General features: G+C 35.9%; 1 protein-coding gene across 3 annotated transcripts; it reads right to left on the bottom strand.

Moving 5' to 3' along the window:
- Positions 1 to 371: 371 nt before the first annotated feature.
- On the bottom strand, positions 372 to 22,062 carry GALNT3 (polypeptide N-acetylgalactosaminyltransferase 3). Of its 3 annotated transcripts, XM_065750444.1 has the most exons (13): positions 20,935 to 22,062; positions 19,518 to 19,690; positions 17,319 to 17,468; positions 16,859 to 17,093; positions 16,278 to 16,395; positions 15,697 to 15,897; positions 14,740 to 14,871; positions 13,720 to 13,821; positions 10,998 to 11,150; positions 8,029 to 8,082; positions 7,939 to 7,940; positions 4,208 to 4,454; positions 372 to 475 (listed from the first exon to the last, which is right to left on the bottom strand). In XM_065750444.1, the coding sequence occupies exons 1-12, from the start codon at positions 21,444 to 21,446 to the stop codon at positions 4,370 to 4,372; spliced, it is 1,917 nt and encodes a 638-aa protein (XP_065606516.1). In that variant the 5' UTR covers positions 21,447 to 22,062; the 3' UTR covers positions 372 to 475; positions 4,208 to 4,369. The 3 variants fall into 3 exon arrangements, with proteins under 3 accessions (XP_065606516.1, XP_065606514.1, XP_065606515.1); XM_065750442.1 differs by lacking the exons at positions 372 to 475; positions 4,208 to 4,454; positions 7,939 to 7,940; positions 8,029 to 8,082 and adding an exon at positions 9,544 to 10,536; XM_065750443.1 differs by lacking the exons at positions 372 to 475; positions 4,208 to 4,454; positions 7,939 to 7,940; positions 8,029 to 8,082 and adding an exon at positions 9,544 to 10,536 and having other exon boundaries at positions 10,998 to 11,077.
- Positions 22,063 to 22,535: the final 473 nt, after the last annotated feature.

The raw sequence follows: 22,535 nt of genomic DNA, 5'->3' as shown, positions 1-22,535 counted from the left end.
TACTTACTGTAAGAACATCTGATTCATGAAATATCTCAATAGTTGCAGCCTTAGTCTTTTCATTTTTGTTTCTCCCTTCCTCCCTGAATCTTAGTAAAAAAGATGGGAAAAAGTTTGTTTTTTATTACAAAACAACTTTATATAGTGTGAGGGCAACACTCGTGTCCTCTGTGCTATGTGTTGTTTATCCTAGAGGATTTGATTTTATTTTTCACTTCATGTTAGCATGCAGATAGATTGGAACCGTAGTGAAAAAATGTCATCCCCCTCTCCGACTCTGAATAAAGAGTTATCAGGAACAGTCCCCATAGGGTTTCTCTATAGATTCTCCCTTGCCATACACTCAGACAGACAGCAAGGAAACCTACCCCATGGGCTGCAGACATGGAAGGGGATCCTCCTATCTCTTGTTGCCTGTAGATCCAGAGGAAGAGTATCTTGATTGATATGGCACAGCCCAGTACAGGATAAATATCTAAGATTAAGGAAAGCAGAAAAAATATCACCTAAGAAAAGCTTGCTTCAAAGTACAGTTGCAGTTTGTTTTTCATAATATAAATAATAAATGAAAAGCACCCTGTTACAAAATCGGAGTGAGTTTTATGGGGGGGGGGGGGGGGGGGTTGGGGAGCAGAGACAAACAAACATAAAAAGTGTACTGCTGTACTGTTGTATATATAGCCTCTATGGTTAGGAGGATCCCCAGTATGTAGAAGGTCTCACTGCCTGGAGAAGCCCCTGTATTATTCTCAGTGGAGATGATTGTCCTTCACCCAGGGTTAACATAAACTCAAATTATTTATTAAATCATTGTCATTTGAATTCTTAATTGTGAAACTTGAGGTTTCTTTAGGTATTTTAGTTCCATTCTACTTGATATTCATAAATCAAAGAAATCTGTTTCACACATGTTCATCAACTGTGCCCATTTCTAATAAGCCATGAAGCTTTTCTTCACTAGCAGGAAAAATGGTGGAAGGTACAGATTGACACCACTGTTATAAGACAAGGGTCAAAATAACCCCTTGTTGTGAGGCATGGGCAGATATACCCTGGGGTGAGCCAAGGAAAGTCAGAAAGGTCAGTTTAGAGGAAAAGAGGGAATAAGGTAAGAGATACATTGATAAGGACGACTTTTTTTTTTCCTAAATGGCAGAAGAAAACAAGATATTGGAGGGAAAATTGAAAAAAATGAAGATATCCCCAGAACAAGGATGGGGAAGTATATGCCTGCGTACTACACAGCTGGCCATGTTAGCTCATAATGAGTCCTGACGCTTACATGTTTTAAAACAAGCAAGAAATTCATGCAAAGAAGAAAGTGTTGATTTGCAACAGCAATTGTATGCAGGCAGACATTAAATAAAAGACAGCCAAAAGCATGGGGTAAAAACAGCAAAGAAAAATAAATCCTTGAAGCAACACTACTATGTCTTTTCTTTGCATATGTCAACCACAAAGTCCTCAGTATCATTGAGTTAACTCGCAGGCCTGTGTTCCCATATAATGTTTCAAGATAACAACAGTCACTAGAAGAACAAAGAAGTAATAGGTATCCTTTTTATCAGCATTTTAGCTGGGGGATTTTAATGAGATTTTAGTACACTATGGCAGCTAATGCTTCTAGGTTTCTACACTTGGAACTTTTTTTTTAAAGCAGTTCTTTACTTAAGAATGAGTATGCTATAATATTGCATTATAGCTGAAGGTCACCCTCGCTGGGGTACTGGGGTAAAACAGCCACCCCTTTGGAAAGTATGTTTCTGACAGGCACATTGAGCACGGGTTCAGCTTTTTAAAAAGATTGCAACATAGTGTGCACTGGCAGCCAGCTCTCTTGAGAACAGAAAGCAGCATGCTGATTTTCTTAAAAACAAACAAAAACATTCTACGTGATGCTGTTTCTAAAACAGATACCACCACGAGCTTTCACATAACAATGCCCATATTAACAATGCTTAACAACGGGGTTCTTCTTTTATTTGACTGATGTAGGCACTTCTCTGGGAATATGTCTGAAGTGTAGTTTGTAAAACATGTTTTTAAAAGTGTTTGATGTAAAATAAGTTCTAGACATTTAACAGTGCAAAAATAGTCCAAATCTGTAGGTTACAAATTCTTTCCTAAGAGCCTCAGCCTGGAATAGTGTCTTAGTCAACTCAGTCTTTTAAGTTAGATTCCATTCTGGTGTAATAACCATTTGCAAATAAAATAAACACAGATGTGTTGGTTAATAACAAAGAACATGGCAGTTTGTTATTTTGCTTTTCCACCTACAGCTAATAGTTAGCAGTTTTCTTAAATATATATATATATATAAATTACATTTTTAAGTTTAAAGTGTTTTCATTGTTTTAACAAATATGAACTATGTAAAACCTACACTGTCTGTTCCAACTCTGCCTTTTTTTATTTGTTTGTTTGTTTAAAAGGTTAATTTCCCATATAAATATGAAATTGCTTTGGAAATGTTTGGGGTGTGGGGCAAGTGGTAAATAATACTGAAAGTTGATGGTCTTTCAGATGTCCATTCAGGTGGGACTAAAACTGTGGCATAATTGCAACCATTTGTTCAAAATTCGTACATTACATCCAACTTCACTAATTTGTGAGAAAAGTAATTATGTTAAGTAATCAACATTTTCCATTACAGATGATCTTGCATACTAAAATTATGTCGATCTCAACAGTAAAGCAACATACTGAAATGGACTGCTGCTTTTAAACTGTTTAAAGAAGCAAAGGAAATTTCATCTTAAAATCTGTACATGGAAATAATTTAAAGCTTCATGAATTACACATTTCCTTAATTAGTTTCTTCTCTTTCTTAAATAAGTTGTAACATCAAAGATGCCAAAGGGTAATATAAGCTACAATAATATTCAACAGAACTTAATCTAGACCTTATGTTGTAATAATTTATTCAAATTAACTGTATTCTTCTGTATTTATATTTTCAGTATTTATTATGAATGATATGGAATTTGATGTATTTATTGTGGCTTATTACTGCAGTGTATATATTACAAAAATGAGCATTTTTAAGTCTTAACCTTAGGTTTGGTTTTATTTTTTGTTAACTAGTGGCACTTGTATTGGCTGTATTTTTATTATATATTGTACAATATATATTGTCCATTTGTTTGCAATGAAGTAAAACAGGTTTCTACGTTATATCATGGCTGCCAGTGCATTGTGCATCTTATTTCTGCTACGCAGTCACTAGATGATCCTCTCTTGCCCAGCAGTCAGAACTATTACTGCACCTCCTCTCCCAGGACTGCAGTGTCCTTCAAGAAGCTCTGTGAAATTTCTATCATTCCTCCCATTCCTCATAGCCTGATAATGCAAGAAGAAACCGTTTCAACTGTGGAGGTGTTTTTTGTATTTCTTTCTTTTTTTTTTTGTAACTTAATCAGCATATAAATGCTAAAGGAATCCACAGAAATGGTTTTTTCAGTATATCTGTTTGCCCTTCTGTGGCACAACACTTTGGTGAGTGGAATGAACTACGTGATTCTTCTGCAGATACCATGATGAATTTAATCTTTTTGGTTAGAAGTTAATGAAAGAATAATTGTCAACAGTTGGGAAAAAAAAAATGCAACAGCTCTCTCTGGTGGTCAACTTGCAGAAATGTTAATGGCTATAATGGCATTACAGCCATACTGCTAAACTGCAGGACAACTGCTTTATTATTTTGAAAATTGCTGATCATTATTGCTTTATTATGAAAATAGTTAACAAATACAGTTCTGTGCCATATTTTTATTCTGATACTTACAATTGTGCTTTACGTTTGTAAGAGGTAAGTTGACCGTAAGTGCAATGACAAATTGCGTGCAGCTAAATTATTTGTATTTGCAAAAAATCGATACAGATTCATAAGTTGTTCTCTATATCATTAAAAAAAAAAAGTTCTCACAGGATTTAATGTAGCATTTGGTTTTAATTTGTTAGGAGTTACATGGAAGAGCACAGATGAGCACCTGTTATCCGGCCCATTTTGGCATCCATGAACTATGGATAACAGCACTCCAGGGCTCACTAAGACAAACAAGCATGAAAAAAAACCTTGGAAAACAACATTCAAAACTAGTATTCTAGTTTAGGAAACTGAGATGCCAGTTCAGATATTGAAAGGCTTAACTCTAAGGTTCAGCTGTAAACTGTTCTATTAATAATACTCTCAACACTCTGTACTCACATTTATGTAGATTGGCAGATACTCCTGAGGGCATATTGTGAAGTCCCAGTGCAGGTAATAGTGCTGTGTCCAGGCAGAGCCACAGAGGATCATTAGGTCAGCAGGGCCTCTTGTCTGTGGGAGAGGGGGAGCCACCTTGAGCCACCTGCTCTCAGAGCACATCTAGGATCTGCTTCGTCCTTCCAGGAGTAAGGCTGAGCTGTCTGTGCCTGAAATGAAGCCTTCTTTAACACGTGTGGCTCCCTTCCTACAGGACAGCACAGTGAGAAGGAGATTAGCACCAGTTTTTCTGGTCCGTTTAAGTAGCCTACAAAGCCAGCTGATCGATGTACAAGCTTTTACATACTGCATATGTAACAACATTTCATTTTCTCTCCCTGGGGGAGGAGCAAAACATAGCACTACTGCTGAAAATATTTTAAATTAAAGCAAAGGCAGTAAATGAGCCAGAGAACTCCATGTGACAAACTGATTTTCGGTGTGCTGTTTGCATGAAGACCATCGTCTTGTTTTGCAGAATTGCTGGTATTTGTCTTTTAGAAATGTAGTATGGCACATGAAAAAAGAAATCAATTTATTAGCTTATAAGAATAAGGGCTTATGCTTTAGATGTTTCAGTGCATACAGTGACCATGAAATTTGCTGACTTGCTTAAGGAACAAAACTACATGTTTTCAATAGCCAATAGCGGTAGGTTATTTGTTTTAAATTTCTTGGTTAATAAAAGGGCTTTTGGAACAAGGAAGACCTGATAGCAAAGGTAATGAAGCACAAGGGAAAGCACAACTGACATTAAGCTGTTTAAGATATAGTGATACAGAAGCCGAACTGTATTCACTACAAATTAATCATTTCTCCATTTGAAGAGTGTTCTGCATTATGCAACAATTATTTCTTGGTTTCTAATACTAAAATGGGATTTAGCATAAGCTTTTGTTCACATGGCTTAGTTTTACATGCACACTACACAAAACACTATGTAGGCAGACCACATTTTTATTTCCACATTTGTATTTAATGTGTTTGAATGCTACAAGCTGTGGATAATGGCACAGCAGCATTTGTGGAGTAGATCTTCCATGTCTAGTTCTATTTCTTTGGGCATTTCCACCCAAAATATTTGAAACAGACACTGGAACTGCACATTACCTTCTAGAAACGACAGTTTCTTCTTCCTTCCTTCATGTCAAAGTGCTCCTTCCTTCCTTCATGTCAAAAGCACAGGCCGACCCTATCACTCTTTGGCTCCATTTTTTTTCACATTTCTATTCCAAGTTGCTGCCAACAACTAATGCCGCTCCCGCTTTAGCTCACACAGCTCTAACCTGGCAGGCCCAACAAACCCACAGAAACCAAGTCTTGTTCCACAGCCAGCAAAAACACTGCAAGTCCACACTTTTAACTACAGGCCTTGAATAAGTCAAAAGATGGCCCTGAGCTCTTTATTTCCAGTTATCTAGAAAGGGAGGTAGCAACCATGATTCACCCTGATATTCCTTACATAACAGTGACTTCTTTTTGCCTAGAAATGGGAGGATGATTAAGAGGATGACAAAGACAGCAATGTCCAATGAAGAGTTTGGAGGTTAAAGATACTGTCAGGAGAAAGAAAAAAGTAGCAGGAAACCTGCATTTGGAAGCACTGCTCAATTCTCCTCCCTCCCTACATAGTTAGAAACAGTGCCTTAGTTTCAGCTGGGATGGAATTGTTTCCCATCTGGTATGAGTGCCTGGTATGATGCTATGATTTGGTTCTAGGACAAAAATGTTGATAACACACCAACGTTTACAGTTGCTGCTAAGCAGCACTGCATAGAGCCAAGGCCATTCTGAGTCAAGAGCCAAAGGAGCTGGGAGAACAGAGTTAGGATAGCTGACTTAAACTGGCTGAGGGGATATTTTATACAATATGACATCAAGCGGAAGAACTGTACAAACATATATATGTGGCATAATTATTATCCTTTATCTTAGTACAGTTTTTATCTCAACCCAAATGTTTTGTTTTTTTTAACTTCTCTCTCCCATCCCACTGGGAAGTGAGAGGAGTTGAGCAAATGACTCTGAGGTGCTGAGCCACCTGCTGGGCTAAATCATAACAGTCTAACAATGTATTAGCAGCGGTTTGTATTGCAATTGAGTTGTGCTGAGTCACCTTATTACAGGCACAGAATTCATCTGTTTAAAGAAGAGAGGGCGTTGATATATATTTCTACCTGTTAAGACTGAGAGGATCCTTTCAGAGCGCACTGCGTGTGCAAATAATAAAGTGACACTGATGTGTCACATCCACCATCTTCTAGTTTGGTCACAAATCAAATGCAGATACAACTATTTCATACAAGTTTATGTACATAGTTCTAATTATACTTGGTGGCCCGTGAAAATGTGTTTTTGGTATTGCCCTAGACTGTAACACAAACGTGTGAAAAATAATAATTTGCCATGCAATCCATGTATTAAAATGAGACAAGACAAAGAAAACTACATTAGGAACAGAAAAAAACATCCAACAGTTTGAGAATACTAAACGAACCAGGGTACAGTTTGAAGTGTCTGGCTTTCTGATTAATTTTTTGTGCAGTCACTGGCTTTAAGAATAAAGGCCACTTTAGAAACATAAATCTTACTCATTAAACAACAGTTACTCCTTAACTATAGACATTTTTATTCCTGAAACTCCTCTATCCTATGCAACAGATGCAGTTCAGAAAAGAGAACATTTCTACTTTTAATTTTGCAGATTAAAATTTAGAAGACTTTCATTTTATTTTTATTTTTTCATTGGCTGAATAAAATGTTTACCTGATTCTAAACAAGATCTAAATGAAACCGTCGTAATACAAATCAACCAAAACCTCCATCGTGTAAAACTGTGTCATGAGGAAGGGGGTTGGGCAGAAATAAGACATCTGCTTTCTAGGGGACTCCACTTTCATTAGCTGGATAAAGGAACAGCTATGTTTACTTTCAGTCTCTACGTGGAATGCTGTACAGTTTTAAATCCCTGTATGCTGCTCCATTGTTTGAGGCAACTGAACAGCACCCAATCTAGACAGTATTTCCCAAACAGCTCTTCACCAATCCTATTCTGAACTTTTTTTTCTGTTTCTGGTTTCCTATTCTTTGATACTGCCAGACTTTTGAATGTTTTTATTTTCTTAGGTAAAAATCTTAGGTAATCTTGTTTTAACTTCTCCCTTAACCTGAGGAGAAACCAAACATCTAAGCAAGACAAGTTAAAGTGATTTCAACCTTATAAAACAGGAGGTCAAGCTAATATTTACATAATAATGAACAGATTAGAGTATTGTAGACACAACTTCAAAAGTACCTTTTCAAAACTTTTGAAGATAATACCTTAAAAGTGAAGATTTAACGCAAATAACACAGGAAAGTGAATCCCATCATGTTGGTTTTTTTGTTTGTTTAATCACAATAGTAAACTAAGACTTCACATACTATTGTGCTATTGAAACAACTGAAGATCTTGTTTGAAGAATTAAGGAGATGTACAGAAAAGATTAAATGTTACTATCTTGGAATTTCTGATAGCAAGTATAACCCTAAATGAGATCTGTAGGCACGAAGTTCAAAGGACTGGCTATGGTTCTGACAATCCAGCCACTGAGTTTAAGCTCCAAGACCTCAGTCTGGTATTTTTATCTTTTATAAGGCTAATTCACAAAATCTAGGAAGTAATGCTCACAATTTCTTTCAGTTTCATATACTTCTCTGTTGTACGTTTTCTTTAAATATGTTCAGTTACTACAGCAAAATATAAAGCACAGAAAAATCAGCACCACATACCGTAATTGTACGAGAATAATGTTGGTGGAATAAGTTATACCAATGAGAGCATCTGCTTCCGACCCCTAAAAAAAGGCAAAAAAGTTTAACTTTTCAGGATAGATTGAAGACCAGCGCTAATGAAAGACAGAGGAGATGCACAATAATACAGACATGCATTATTATTATTATTATCATTATTTTACTCATTGTTAAATTGTTGCTACTTCTTAAGAAAGTGTAATTTCAAAAATATTGTAATTAATTTTTAAAAAAGTCTCTATCCAAACACAGTAACAGATCTTTAATTGCTCTTTTGGAATTGTATGATATCCATATATATATATACACACACACACACGCATACGTGGATATACTTACATATACACATTTGGAAGTGCAATGCTTAACACAGACACAATACTTGATTTCAGATCTTCACACGGAATAGGAGAAAAAATTTACTTGGTGCCTTCCACTGCTGTTTACAAATCTGCTAATTCCTTTTGTGCAAGAAATTAGACAGTTAAAAACAGTCATCAGTCAGCTGCTCAATAATCCTCAATTGTTTTCTGCTGTAAACCTCCAGCTGAAAAGTCTTTCTTCTTGCATTTCTTCAGACGCTGAACTCATTTTTCCAATATTCTGAAATTAAGCAAAAGCAGGCACCCTTCCCCCCAGTAGAAAACAACAAAACACCACATCGATACATTAACCAGATCCTACAGATAAAGAAGCATTTCTCCTTAAGGATGTTTGTTCTGCTACTAAACCTCCTATTCTCATCCATCTGAATACGGCTCTTCAGTTCTTCTGATAAGCTGCAAGCCTAACAACCTTTCTACCTTTGACATTTCCCACACCTACTGAATAACAGCACTGGCACTTGCAGATTATTTAAGTATTTCCCTCATCTTTATTCTGCCGCTTCCTTCCTAAAAATTTATTGTTTTAATTTTATAATTTCCCCCCACGTCATAAAACATGCCAATTAAAGGTTATTTTAAAATCTTTACAATTCAAATCAACCAGCTAAGTCTTCTCCAAATCAGAGTACGAAGTTTATCACAAAACAGTTTACCTTATTAAAGTGCAATTTTTATGTGATCTTAGATGCTTTAAGTTGGGGTGATCATTAATCTCACATTTATATCCTGAAGTAAACATTTTCAAGTGAGAGTAAATCTCTGTTCCTTGAAGGAGATTTTTGTACAGAGTTACCTTCATTAAAGAAGGCCTGAAACAGTCACAGTCAGAAAATGGGCATGATTGGTGACTGCAACGAAGGCTAACGGAGTACTGCTCAACAAGTGAGCATTCGGTGAAAGAACCAAAGAAATAAATATTTTTAAAATACTTAAATCAAAGGAAGGATATTTCTGAAGTCGTAGCTCTACATAATCTATTACAGTACATGGATCCTTAAAAGAATACACTATTTCATTAAAATTGCTAGCAAAACAGTTTGAACAGTTTGGTCAGCTTCTCACTGTTAAAACTGAGGTCAGTCCTTTGAAAAGTGGAGACAAAAAAATAAATCTAAAAAAGAATTTAAAAATCGGTATTTAACTGCTTGCACAGGAAATTATGTACAAATAATATTAGAAACGTTAAGTAAACAATGCATAAAACACCAGAAGGTGAAAAGAAAACGTTAGTAATTTAAAAGCAATAACAAAATGCTGAAAATATCTCACAATGTAACTGCTGTAAATTTTAAACTTCATGACATCATAAAAAAACTATACAATTTTGGCTAAACAGGAGATTAACATCAAAGGAGACAGGTTTTCCACTTAAATAATCACATATAAATAACACATTTCAGTGACAATTTTTCCTCTACAACAAAGGGTTGCTCTGCACAACAGCACAGTATGGTAGCCTCTTTGGCTCTTTTCCAAATGAGGGAACTCAAAAAAATTAAAAGTGAGAAAGTTTCACTCAGTGAAATAAACAAGTTGTAAAAAACTACATGAAGTCAACCAATTGAGCAGGAATATATATATGCACGCAGCCTTTTGGCTTTCAGATGGTATACAGTTATTTCTTGTTACTCTACAAAGTAAACTAGTTGCCTTCAGAAATACTTACAATATGCAGTAAAGCAATATATACATGGTGCCCAAGGTGAAAGGGGACTACAGGACCTAGAAATCAATGGTTAACACACAGTCTTATCACACAAATATTGTAAACATTTTCCTTAATTGAGACCTCAAACATTCTTTGGTGTAGCAGACTCCTAGGGAATCTCTGACTGCACATTTTATATCCAATTCATATAGTAAAGAAAAGGAAAAAAAATTCTGCATTTGAAGTACGCATCCCTTTAAGACGTAGTATAAGCATATGGTCTCTGTTTCAAAATGGAACTGCTCTTTTAATAACACATTCCTGCCTATAGATAGCAAATCTTAATTGTTGTGGCCAAAGATCCACTTCTGGAAGGGGTCTGATGGGTTGCAGGAAACCAAACTTGGATGCTCTCCATTTCCTGTAAGGCACATCTGTAGTGCTGCACTGTACAGAGTTTGATCCTAAAGTAGGTAAGAAAGAAGAGGAAAAGGAAAAAAAAAAAAAAAAGTAAACACTGAAGATGCTGTTTTCCTCCATACATCATTTTCTGCAAGTTCATTGTTGTAAAAAAGAGTAGGTGTATGCTGTGCAGAAGGGGGGCGGGAAAAGTAGTATGCAAGTACCAACTTGTTTTACTAGTAAAAAGATTTTAAAAGATACCAATTATTTGAATTTACTTCCAGTGCATGTCCAGACATGCACAATAAAACACACTGACTGTTTTGTACATGACTTTTTCTAATGAAATCATCAAGTTTTGAGCTGGTAACCAAAAAGCTGTAATTATCTAAATTTTCTTCCCAAAAAGCAACTCAACTCCTTTTCTGGCTTTGCAGTTCTGTTTTCTTGGGTTTTCTCTTTCATTAGAAACCATAACTTATCACTGATAAGATGCCCATCTTAGACTGCACGGGCTAAATACCTTTTGATGCTGCCATTGCTCTTCTCCAAAGGCAAAGATTTCCTGGCCTTTGTAGCTACATTCACGAAGCTGCACAGGTCCTTTAGAAGCATGCAGACAAAGCTCCTTCTGAATGTTATGACGAATTTCATGGTGTGCAGAATACTCAAAGTACTATTTAAATAATTTTTTACAAGTTCAGTAAATAAATATTAACAAGAGTATTAAATCAACTCTGTCATTCCAATACACAAAGCAATAGATTTATTTTGTTATTTAACAGTTTGAATCATTTCTTTTTTTTTAATATATGCATCTTAAGAGTATTTCCAAAAGTAGAAACCTTTTTTAATTGTGGTGCAATGGAATACTTCAATGTAGAATTTGTAAAAATAAAACAACAAAACCACTTAGCATACGTACACAGTGATTGCAAGATTTCATTGCATGCTCTCCCAGAAATCATAACTAATACAAGATAGAAAAGGAAGAATAGAAATAGTCGCACGGGTAATTCTAATTTTGTCATTTTGTAACTCTAAAATTGAATATTCTGTTTTCATTGCTACATTTTCATATACTCTCAGAGCAACCAAAAACCCAGTTTTGTAACATGAACAGTACTGACTGCTGTTAGTTAACTTCTACTGCTTGAAGTAAACAATAAATGCTAACAAAGAATTCTCCGTGAGGTTGCCATTACAAAGAGAAGCGTAATGTAAAGACATATTTTGTGGGTGTTTTACTGTTGTTTCCTGACAGAAGATTACTCTTAAGTCTCAGGTATCCTTGGCCATAGAGTTAAGGTCTAAAAATAGGGATTTAATTCTAACAGTTACAGACACAGCAGTCCTTTCATACCTCACATTCTACCTGAACATCCTGTTCTCTTCCTTTAAACAGCAGCCTTCCTATCGCTATGTCTTATGACTAGAGTTTCTTGCCTCCCTGTGTCAGCCTTTGCCATATCTGTCCTTTGGCAGCCCATGCTCACTTAGCACCCTGTTGCTTTCAACTGCCTATTCAATTAGCCAGCCTCCATCCTCCCACCTTGCCTTGGGAATCAATGGGAGCAGCAGCGAGGAACAGACACCTCACTCCTCAGTTCCTGCACCTGCCTGAAGCAGGTACTGATAGGAAACGGCTTAGCCATTTACCACTCAAACCTAACAGTTTACTCTAAAACTGTTCATCTAAGTAAAGCTCTTTTAATTTATCTTTTGAAGTCTAGGGGCTCTATGTGAGCCCTAAAGATAGGACTTTGAAACTTGCTTTAGAAATTAATTTATCTTGGACATAGAGATGGACATGTTATCACCTCTAGAATATGTTACAAATGAAAAAAAAACCCAAAACAATTCTTGTACAATTCTGAAAACTAGATTCTCTCTTCCATTCCCCCTCTCCCATCTCAAACATAGGGGAGAGAAGAGGTCACATGAAAAACTGTAGCCTGTACTGCTAAAGCCTGGTAAAAAACATAATGCAACTGAAGAGAGTGCTGTAATGAGAAGGATTAAGTAAGCAAATACACACATCTCTCAGGTATTACTAGCACAATCTATATTGAAAGAATTCAAGCTATTACAGTATGGCAAGAGAAGAACATAAAACACACTTAAAGAGAAAGTTTTAGTGCAATCCAAGATAAGTTAGTGAGAGGTGGCAACAGAAGCATGCTGCAAGACCTTTTAATGCAACATTCTGATACAGTATTCATGCATTAATGACTCTGACAATTTGAAAAGAATAATATAGTACTAATCCAGAACAGAAAAAAAAAAATTCAATATTATAAGAAGCTAACATAACAGGGTAGCTGTTAAGCTAGACAGTACTCCTCCCACAAAGACCGATTAAGATCAAGTGTCTGAATTTCCACTGTGCCATAAACGGATGGCTTTTACAGTAAAGATTTAATCTGAAACAAACAAATACGGCCATTTTCTAAATATTTTTTTTAATTTTAATTATTAAGCATCTACAGTTAACAAACTTTATTCAAAAAAAAAAAACCCACAAAAAACAAAACAAACAAAAACAAAAATAAAACTATAAAGCAGTACTGCACATTTCTAGGGGATGGAGATGCTACTTTTTTTAATATTATAGTGCCTGAAGAATTCAGTACCTGACATCAATAAATGTCTGCATGACATACTGCAGGAGAAACAGGAGATCATTGTTCGTCCAAGAGCTAAGCAGCAAAGAAAGCTCTTCTTGGACAAATTCAGTCATGACGTTTACTTGCATGAGCCAGTACAGAGTAGACCACTTTGACCTCACACTACGAGGCTGCAAGCATGACAGGAAAGATGGCTCAGGCCGGCCACTTGGTCTCCCACCACTGGCCAGATTCCCATCTTCCTTGACAGTGTGAGTCCTGCTAACAGAGACAGAAGCAATAGGAGGAAGCATAAGGAAAAGAAGAGTTAAGAAGAAAATACAAGACAGTAGTAGAGGTAGGCTGAAAAGATTTTGCACAGAAAGAGACCATGTGAAGTAGTGCAATTATGTAAGAAATCCAAATCTGTATGTTCAACGTAAGATGTTAGATGTGGGACACAACATGAAGAGCAGTAAAAACATCTTGAACAAATATATATGTAGGAATTCTTACAGAAAATACTTTAAAATGTAAAACTTGTATGCTAAATATGAGTCCATTCCACTACATCAAGTAAAAAACTTTAATATGGTAACGATACAGTTGATCATAAAATCCAAGGATCAGATATTTTACCTGATTTCCTCCAAGTCCATGACAAGAATACATAATCAAGGGTTTGCCACCATGGTTGTTTTCACCAACATCCAGACACATGTGGTTACCTACATTTTTTAGCTAAAGAAAATTTGTTATCAGCAAAAAAGAAATACAAATGCTCAGTGAGGATAAGAAAAAAATATCTGCCTCACTTGCATAGAAGCCTAACCTTTATCTTAACAATTAAAACTGCTAATTCTTTTTTCTTTCCTACTAGGCTCAAATTTTAAAATCTTGTTCTCACTGAAGTATTTTTTTCTTCCTAAAAGCCTATTAAGTAAATCACAGTTGTCCACAGCCATGCTCTGTGAATTACTCCACTCCCATTCTCCATGGTCACTGTATTGTAATCTGATGATTTAGATTACAATTTGAAAACATACACACAAAATATTCGAAAGTAGAGGAAAGGGAAGATTTATTTGTAAATACATACTAAATACTCAGAATTGTTTGCTACTTTGTTGGCTTTCGCGTTACAAAGTCTAAGAGGTTAACTGACAGAGGATAAGCAGTGATCTTCAAAATAAATTTTCATGGTAAACCTAATTCAGAGAGTATACAGTTGCCAAAGTACGGTGTTCCTTGTTAACATGAACTACAATTTCTCAGACTTTTCACTATATAGAGCTAAATTTATTATGACAATCCAGGAAATGTCTCACCAACTGCTAGGTACTTGTGTGGTACTTCTGTGGCAGTCACTGTTAAGTCGTGGGAAGAATGCTGACTATCTTGTCAGGCTGCAAGATTCCTTTAAGCAAAGCTACTGTTGCTTAAAGAAGAGTGTTTAAGTTTCATACGAACATCAACAGAGCCACAAAATATTCAAATAGCAAGATATGCAGGAGACGATTTTTGGCCACAGTACTGGTAGAAAACTCCATAGCAATTAACAATAGCTAAAACGTAAACGCTATGGCTTAGGTAGCATAAAAGATTAGCTAATTTCTTGAATTCTAGAATACTAGAGAAAATAATTAAAATTAAACTTACATATCCAGAAAACAAAGGATTCAGGTCTGGAACATATACTTCTGGATAAACATTATTGAGATACCAGGTAAAGTTTTTACACTGCAGTCGCTGCCTCAAGTCAAGTCTTTTTGAGATGTCTCCAAATGTTTTCTGTTGTAGGGAGAGGAATATATTGATATTATTAACCACAGCCATAAAGCTAACCGGTGAATATATTTCACTACAGAGAGAGTCTAAGTGGATTAGTTCACTAAGTAGCACAACAGTCAGTACAACACAGTATCTCCCACACAAAATTCAGCCGCGTTTTTCTGCTAAACTTGCTTAGGAAATCTAATGCTATTACTGCCTGCTGCAATATTCATATTAAGGGATAAAAAATATCTTCTAAAAGAAAAGTGTAAGTTCCAGCTGGTGAATTACCAAAGTTCCAGACCACTTAAAAAATACAAATAACCTTCCCCATCAAAGCCTAAATTTAACTTAAGTTTCTGAACAGACAGAAATAGGACTGATATCTGCTATTAAATTTGCTTTATTCAGCATGTGAAGAACAATGAAAACTGATTTTTACATAAAAATATGAGGAAACTTGAGTTAAGTGAGACGTTATATTTCTTCTTTTGAAAACAGTTTGCATTTTCTATTTCATTTCTCCTATGCTTTTCTGGTAATTCTAGTACTTGTTCAATGCAAGTAACACATGAAAAATCCTTACCAATTAAATATAAATAAAAATATGAACAAATGAAATCTACACTGTCATCACTCAAACACTTAAGTGTTTTTCATGGGTGCTTTATTTATCTATTTATTTATTGAAAGGGGAGGCTGTAAGATAATTAAACTGAAATATGTCTGTATTTTCACTAAAACGTCTATACTTCAAACATACTTGGTCAACAAATAACTTGTGCTGCCAAAATTTTCAATGCAGCACATGTGTTTTCTAAAACCACCAGCACCACCACATACTTGTTTCACAATTTTTGCTGCCTCTGTGTTTCTTCGATAAAAAATTTCTTTATATTCATCCATCCAGACTTCTGCAAGGCGGACTTGATTACGTGTGATCACCTGAGTACCTTTGGGGAAAGTATGGGGACTCTTGCTGCGAAAGACATGGCCAACAACAGAGCAAGGCATGATCTCCAACTGTCCACCACATTGCCATACCTAATAACAACATTTTTTGTATAAGTGCAATGCAGTTATCATTAAGGAGATGGAAGAAAAAGAGTGAGCAACGTTACTGTTCTCTTAAAAAGAACAAAACAAAACTACAAGCAAGAAAATATATATCAGGAATATTGTAATTGAATTTCCTAATCAGGTAAACCCTGTAAAATGTACATTTCAGCTATCAACCTTCAAGACATTTAACAAAAAAAACCAAAAAACACTTCAGTGAGAAAGTTTGTAGTTTATTTCATTGGTTACCAGAAATTAATTTTCCATGTCCTAGATGGCCGACTAAGCAGAGTAGTCAAGATATAATAATACATCATGTAAACTGTCAGTGTAGAAACCAGTATTAAGTAAGCAGCTAAACTTACTCTGAAAGACATTTCTATATTTTCACCTCCCCATATTTCCATTTCATCATCATAGCTTCCAATATGTTCAAAATACTCTCTTGATATTGAAAAGAGACCTCCAGCAAAAGTAGGTGTTCTGCAAATAGAGAAGATTACTGTGGAAAAGAAGATTCAAACTACATTTAAGGTAGGTTTTCTTAAATGTAGATAGAAAACTAGGTATTACTAGTTCTAGGATGCTTCTGAGCATTTGTCAGTGTTCCACCTCATTAAAACATTTTCCTGGCACAGGCAATTAAATCTGCCCACACTGAGACTCATTTTACAGCTTTATTGCCACTTATTAACAAACTAGATTAACAGATCAGTAAAAATATTTTCCTTGTACAGAGGAAGCTACTATTCCTTTAGACCAGTAACGTGTCTGAGGACAAAGAATGCACTGTACTGCATGCTTTAAAATTCATAACCTGGTTCCTAAAGAAAACATTACATAAAACATCTAAGATGCTAAGATTCGTTTACAAATAGCTTTCATTAAAAAAAAAAAAAAAAAAATCAAGAAGATAATTGAAGGATATTATTCAGATTGCATTTACCTGATTGGATAGGTTTCATCTTTTCTTCTTTTATTTTCATATTTAGGAAGAGATTCCCATCCAAATGACAAACTCCAGTCAAAATTTCCTCTATTGTGGTTATGTCCATAAGGAGATGGTTTACTAAATTCGAAAGTATTGAGATCTATGGATGCAATATCAGGGCTTACAACAGCAACAGAGTTCTCAGCTATTCTTGCCAACAGTGGTTCTAGCCAGCCATAGAAGCATTCACCTATAGAAAAAATGGGAACAAGTACTGAATTTTCAATTTGATTACGTGATACTGCACAGGGAGTAATTCAACATGACTACAGCAAGCCAATACACAGTTTATAAATAGCATTTTCAATAACATAAAATAACAATAGGAGAGCTAATACAAACTCCGTAACTCCAAAAATCTGCAGTATTAAATCAAAGACAACACTGGTTTAAATCAGAGCTGGCTTACACTTACAATGAGCATCCAGAAAGGTGAGGGTCTCCCCTGTTGCTACTGAAGCTCCCAACAACCGTGCAGTGATTAGACCTTTTCTTTCCTTTTGGCGGACTACTTTAATGATCTGAAATTGCTTCACGTACTCATCAAGTTTATCATGCAAATATTCTAGAAAGAGAAATTGTTTTCAGGATATTGAGTATGCATGCCATAGCCTAAAATTTTACTTTACTAAACTACCAGGATGAACAATTCATTCTAATTCCAGCAGTGACCTCAACATTAAAGCGATGAACAAGTCCTGACAGTTGAATGCAATTTTTAGGGGCTGAATTTTGTTGAGGGTGAGTTTGTAGGAAGAAGCAACTGGCAGACAACAGGGCTTGGAGAACTGAAAAAATTTCAGATGAGAAAGGACATTTGCTGGAACAACTGTTCACTGAATCAACAGCAGCTTGAATATCAACTCAAAATCCATTTTCATGGCAAATACATTACGTACCTACTCAACAGTATACATTACTCCAGGTTTTCAGAGGCTACGATATTTACCTGTGACAGAAGCTATATTTAAAACAAAACAAAACCCAAAACTCTTAACATAAAACATTTGGGAAACCATCTCACACTCTTCACAAAACATCACACTCTGCCACTCTCTGTCCTTCATATTAAGCTGTACAACTCAATATCCTTCACATTCAGGTGCATCTAAATATAGTTCTGAAAATAAGTGTAAATACATTGATATGACCATGCATGCAGACATGCTCAACTAAAGTTATACAGAGTTTTTAAATTTGCATTCATGGTTACACTCATTATACATTCAATTATTTTTACATTCAGTTTTAAGTACAGTTAACATACAGTTACATACAGTTTTAAGTTATTTTTCTGTTTAATTTTATTTTCTAGGAGAGACATTTATCTTCATAATAGTGAAACTTATTTGCAGTTACAATGATAAAATGCTAAAAGCATTGGCCAATTTACCCTTGGATACTTTGTTTTATTAACTGCAGATCATCTAAAGCAAACATTACAGAGCTACTTGTCATGCAACCACTCATTCAAATTCTAGTGCTCCTTAAATTGCATAAACACAGCTCTGTGGGTTTGGGTAATGCTGTGGGAACAAGGGGTAGGACCCTAACCCTAACCCTACCCCTGGTTCCCACAGGATTACCCAAACCTTATGTTTGAGAGCAGTGCCCAAACCCTCCCTGAGCTCAGCAACTCAGGGCTGTGCCCACCACCCTCCAGTACAAAACGTTTCTGTACTATCCAGTATGGCCTTGAGCTCCCTGCAGCCCTCCAATTGGCATAAGAGAAGCTCCAGAGGCAGTTGTTCCTTTAGAGAAACAAAGAACTTTGGTTTGGATGGGAAGGAGGGGCTGACAGACAGCATGAAAGCTCATTCCAGCCTCAGCTTCTCAGAAGAAACTCTGTCATGGGCTCAGCCCAGCACAGAGCTGCGGCCTCCACAGCTGCAGGAACCGACATGGCCGCCCAGAGCTCCCAGCCCATGTGCAGCTGCAGTTACTGCACCCACTGCTGCTTTCTGCATCTGCCAGCCCAGTCCAGGTGTTGCCTGAGCAGATGTTTACTCAACACTTCTTACACTGGACCCCAAATTTGTTCGCATAACGGCAGAGTGGGGGAGTACCAAAAAGAGTCATTTTCACACCTAGCTCTTACAGGTTTTGATCTCTCCCAATTTTTTCACCTCTCACAGTAAATTTCAAGAAAGCAATCCCAGAAAAACTTCTCCACAGCCCAAAACAGATGATGGATGCCAAATTATGAAGAGCATCATTGCATTAGGTCTTTACAGAAAATAAGAGCAATGACCAAAAAAAGAGCATCTTTGGGTGGAAATACAGCAGAGGTCCAAGCTTCCCAGCTCTGATACCACAATTATCATTGAGCTTTTCAAAGGTTTTAAATCCCTTGACATAATCAGAAATAGGATTTTAAAACTTCTCAGCAGAGAAGAACATCTACCTGACAACCCTCACAAATAAAAAGCAAGGGAGAAATATTTTGTATTTTAAAGGAAAACAAAAGGAACAAAAGCACTTGGAACACCATATGGTATTAAGTATGGTGGTAAGAATACAGCCTCTTTTAATTTTTTCTATATACAGCCCTAACATGCTTTAAATTTTAATAAATAAATATATGCGTTCAATGGAAAATAGAAAGATTTCTTACCATCAACACTGGCATCATCCACCAAAATAATTTCCTTCAGCAGTATGGCAGGAGAAGTGTACATCACACTATGAACAGTTCTGAGCAGAGTAGACCACGCTTCATTATGAAAAACTATTATGACACTTGTGGTTGGCAATGGCGGGCAACGCTTGAACTTTTGTTCAATGCATCTGCAGATTAGAAAGAATTAGATGTTAGAAAATGGACAAAAAAGTTTTGATTCAAACTCTTAGGAAAAAACCCTACTTTTCCCAGTATGAAACTATATAAATATGGACATTAAATCTTTCAGCTTCTCCAACTTCTGTTCAAGTTTTGGAGCACAAACATAGCAGAAACAGAACTGGAAAAGCTGTAAGAAGCATTTTGTTAACATCTGACAAATAAGAATTCCACTTAACAACTGGCTCAGCTCTAGCTCTCTCACACAACATTTAAGTATGTTTCATAGATCACCCAGGGCTTATCCAGACAAAAATATGCTTTCCTACTGAGACCAGCAGCCACTGAGCTGAAAAGTCAGACTAAGTTACCATTACTGTTGAAATCTAAAAATAAGAGAAAAAGTATTTACTGGAAAAAATGCAGTTTGAAATTAAAAAAATAAAATAAAATAAACATTTATTAAAAAAAACGAACAAAACCAATTCAGAGCTTGATTTTTAATTAGAAACACCATATAATGCTTAAAGCAATATAACACATTCAAGTGAAGCAATACAGTTTAAGACTGACGTATTCTGAACAGAACTTTAAACCCAATTGGGAGCCAAGCTAATCAGACAACGTTTTTGTATTCATAATTGCACACTTACTGTTTATTGCCTGCCAGCTCCAGAGACTGGAATACTTCCCAAGGCAATTATCACATCTATTGCCAAAGCCCTCACAGAACACAGAGGCCAAGTCTCACCAGCTACACTATCATAACGATCATCGTGATCTGCACCACATGTAGTGTGCTGCTCATGCTACCAGCAGCAGCTCAGTAATGACTGTCACTTCTGACAGAAAGAGATAATACCGAAAGAGATTTCTCAAAACCAAAATCCACTCTAACCACCAAGTCCTACAGTTTTGTTAACATAATCATAATACGCTAGTGGGAATGGATTTTAAAACAGAAGGAAGTTCAAACCATATTTTTAGCTTTCTGCTAAGTAAAATGTAGCAGCTTTCCAGAAAGTCACTGATCAAACGTAGCAGAAAACCTTATTTAAATATGGTTAACGTGAAGTGTGAGCCTTTCTAAACATTCTTGGCTTTTGCACTCAGGAGCATTACGTACTGTAAATTACCATGCATCACCCAGATACTTCCCTTCCTAAATGATAAGCTAAGGCTGAACTCAAATCATAGCCTTCATATTTCTGTCAAGTTATTCAACTATGAGGACATACACATTTCCACGTACTCAGGAGGTCGAGTGTCTGGTCCAAGATCTCGGTGCAACGAAATTCTATCACTTGCAAACGCATTGAAACAGTGTTTTTCTTCTCCACGCTCTTTTTCTTTCTGCTCTTCTGGATTTAAGTTGATGGTTTTAAACGCTTTACCAGAAGCTCCAGGAGCATTCGGATCTTGAAGGGGTCGATCTAGAAAGGGTTTTAGTTCCATCGTAGTATAGTATCCTGGCAAACAGTGTCTCTCTCCAGGAACCTTAGTTTGCCTGACAGGTGCTTTTATCTGCATTTTTGGCTTTGCACCATTGATATTGTTCATAGCATTTAACACAAGACCTAATACGTGACTTTTCTTTCTGACAACTGGCTCAATCCCTCCTTCATCTCTAAAATCTTGGACACCCACTTCTCGTTGCAATAAAAACAAAAATACTAGAAAGACAAACACAATAATGCTAAATTTCCAAAGTTTCCAGTGAAAAAATAATTTCTTGAATAGTTTAGGCATTTTTTTCAAAGCCATTCTAGTTTTAAAATCTTATCACAAAACAAAAGCTTCTCTGAATGATGTACTTTAATACTGAGTATTTTACAGCATATCTTGAAAATATATAACCTGTAAATTAAAACAAAAAGTAATAAGTTAGACAAACAGTATATAGAACAATGTAGAACTACAAGAAATTAATGGGCAGGAATTAATTAATTAACTATCTCCCAAGTGTCAAATATCATGTGTCCAAGACTTAAAGACAGGATTAACCTATTTGTAAAATACCCAAGATGCACTTTCCCCATTTTTTTTTAAACACACTTCCAATTGAAGAATCAGAAAGCAGGCATCCCAGTAAGAACTAATAAGAAATAATATTATTTCTATATAAAGACAGTACTTCACTGTCAGTTTTTCTTTCAAACCTTATAAATTAAGGAATTTTGAGGGAATTTTAGTTCAGTGATAGAACAGAAGGAAAACAGATGCAATCAATATGGCAAGCTCTATGTAGAAAGACCAGTATGAAAAGTGAACTATAAAGGCAGAAAGAACTCCCCATAGGGATTTAAAATTTCCAGTACTTTAAAACTGATTTCAAGATCAGACTTAAGTAACAAGATTGTCAAGTGAGAAACTTTTAAGATTCATTTAGTTATCTATTATATATGTTAAATGCAAACTTCATACAGGTAGTGGGGAGTGGGAGAATGTAGGCTGTGTATCAAACAGTCAATCTATGTATCTTTTTAATTCACTTGTGAAGTATCTTCTGGCATGTTCTGCTGCAACTCATTAATATAATATGTTAAAGTATTCTCCTCTTTCAGCTACTATTTATTTATTTATTTATTACAGATGAGCCATTACTCATCAGCTTTCAAAGACAAGGAACTATGAAAAATATCCGAGGACCAGCATCCAAGTGACTTGAATTTCAATTTCTAATTTCAATTCTATCTGTAAAAATGGCTGTTTACTAGAAGGGGAATAATAGCAACATCCCAAATTCAAAGCAAGACTTCGTTTTTATTGCATGTAAGTGAATTAAGAAAAGAACTAAGCAGCAGCAAGGTAAAAGCCTCCCTCAATTTCTGCCTGCTAACTACTGACCAAAGA

The sequence above is a fragment of the Cyrtonyx montezumae genome, unplaced genomic scaffold (assembly GCF_038088225.1).
Source record: "Cyrtonyx montezumae isolate F1298 unplaced genomic scaffold, pur_monq_1.0 scaffold_7, whole genome shotgun sequence".
NCBI classification, from domain to species: domain Eukaryota; kingdom Metazoa; phylum Chordata; class Aves; order Galliformes; family Odontophoridae; genus Cyrtonyx; species Cyrtonyx montezumae.
This window is presented reverse-complemented; position numbering and strand designations above follow the sequence as displayed.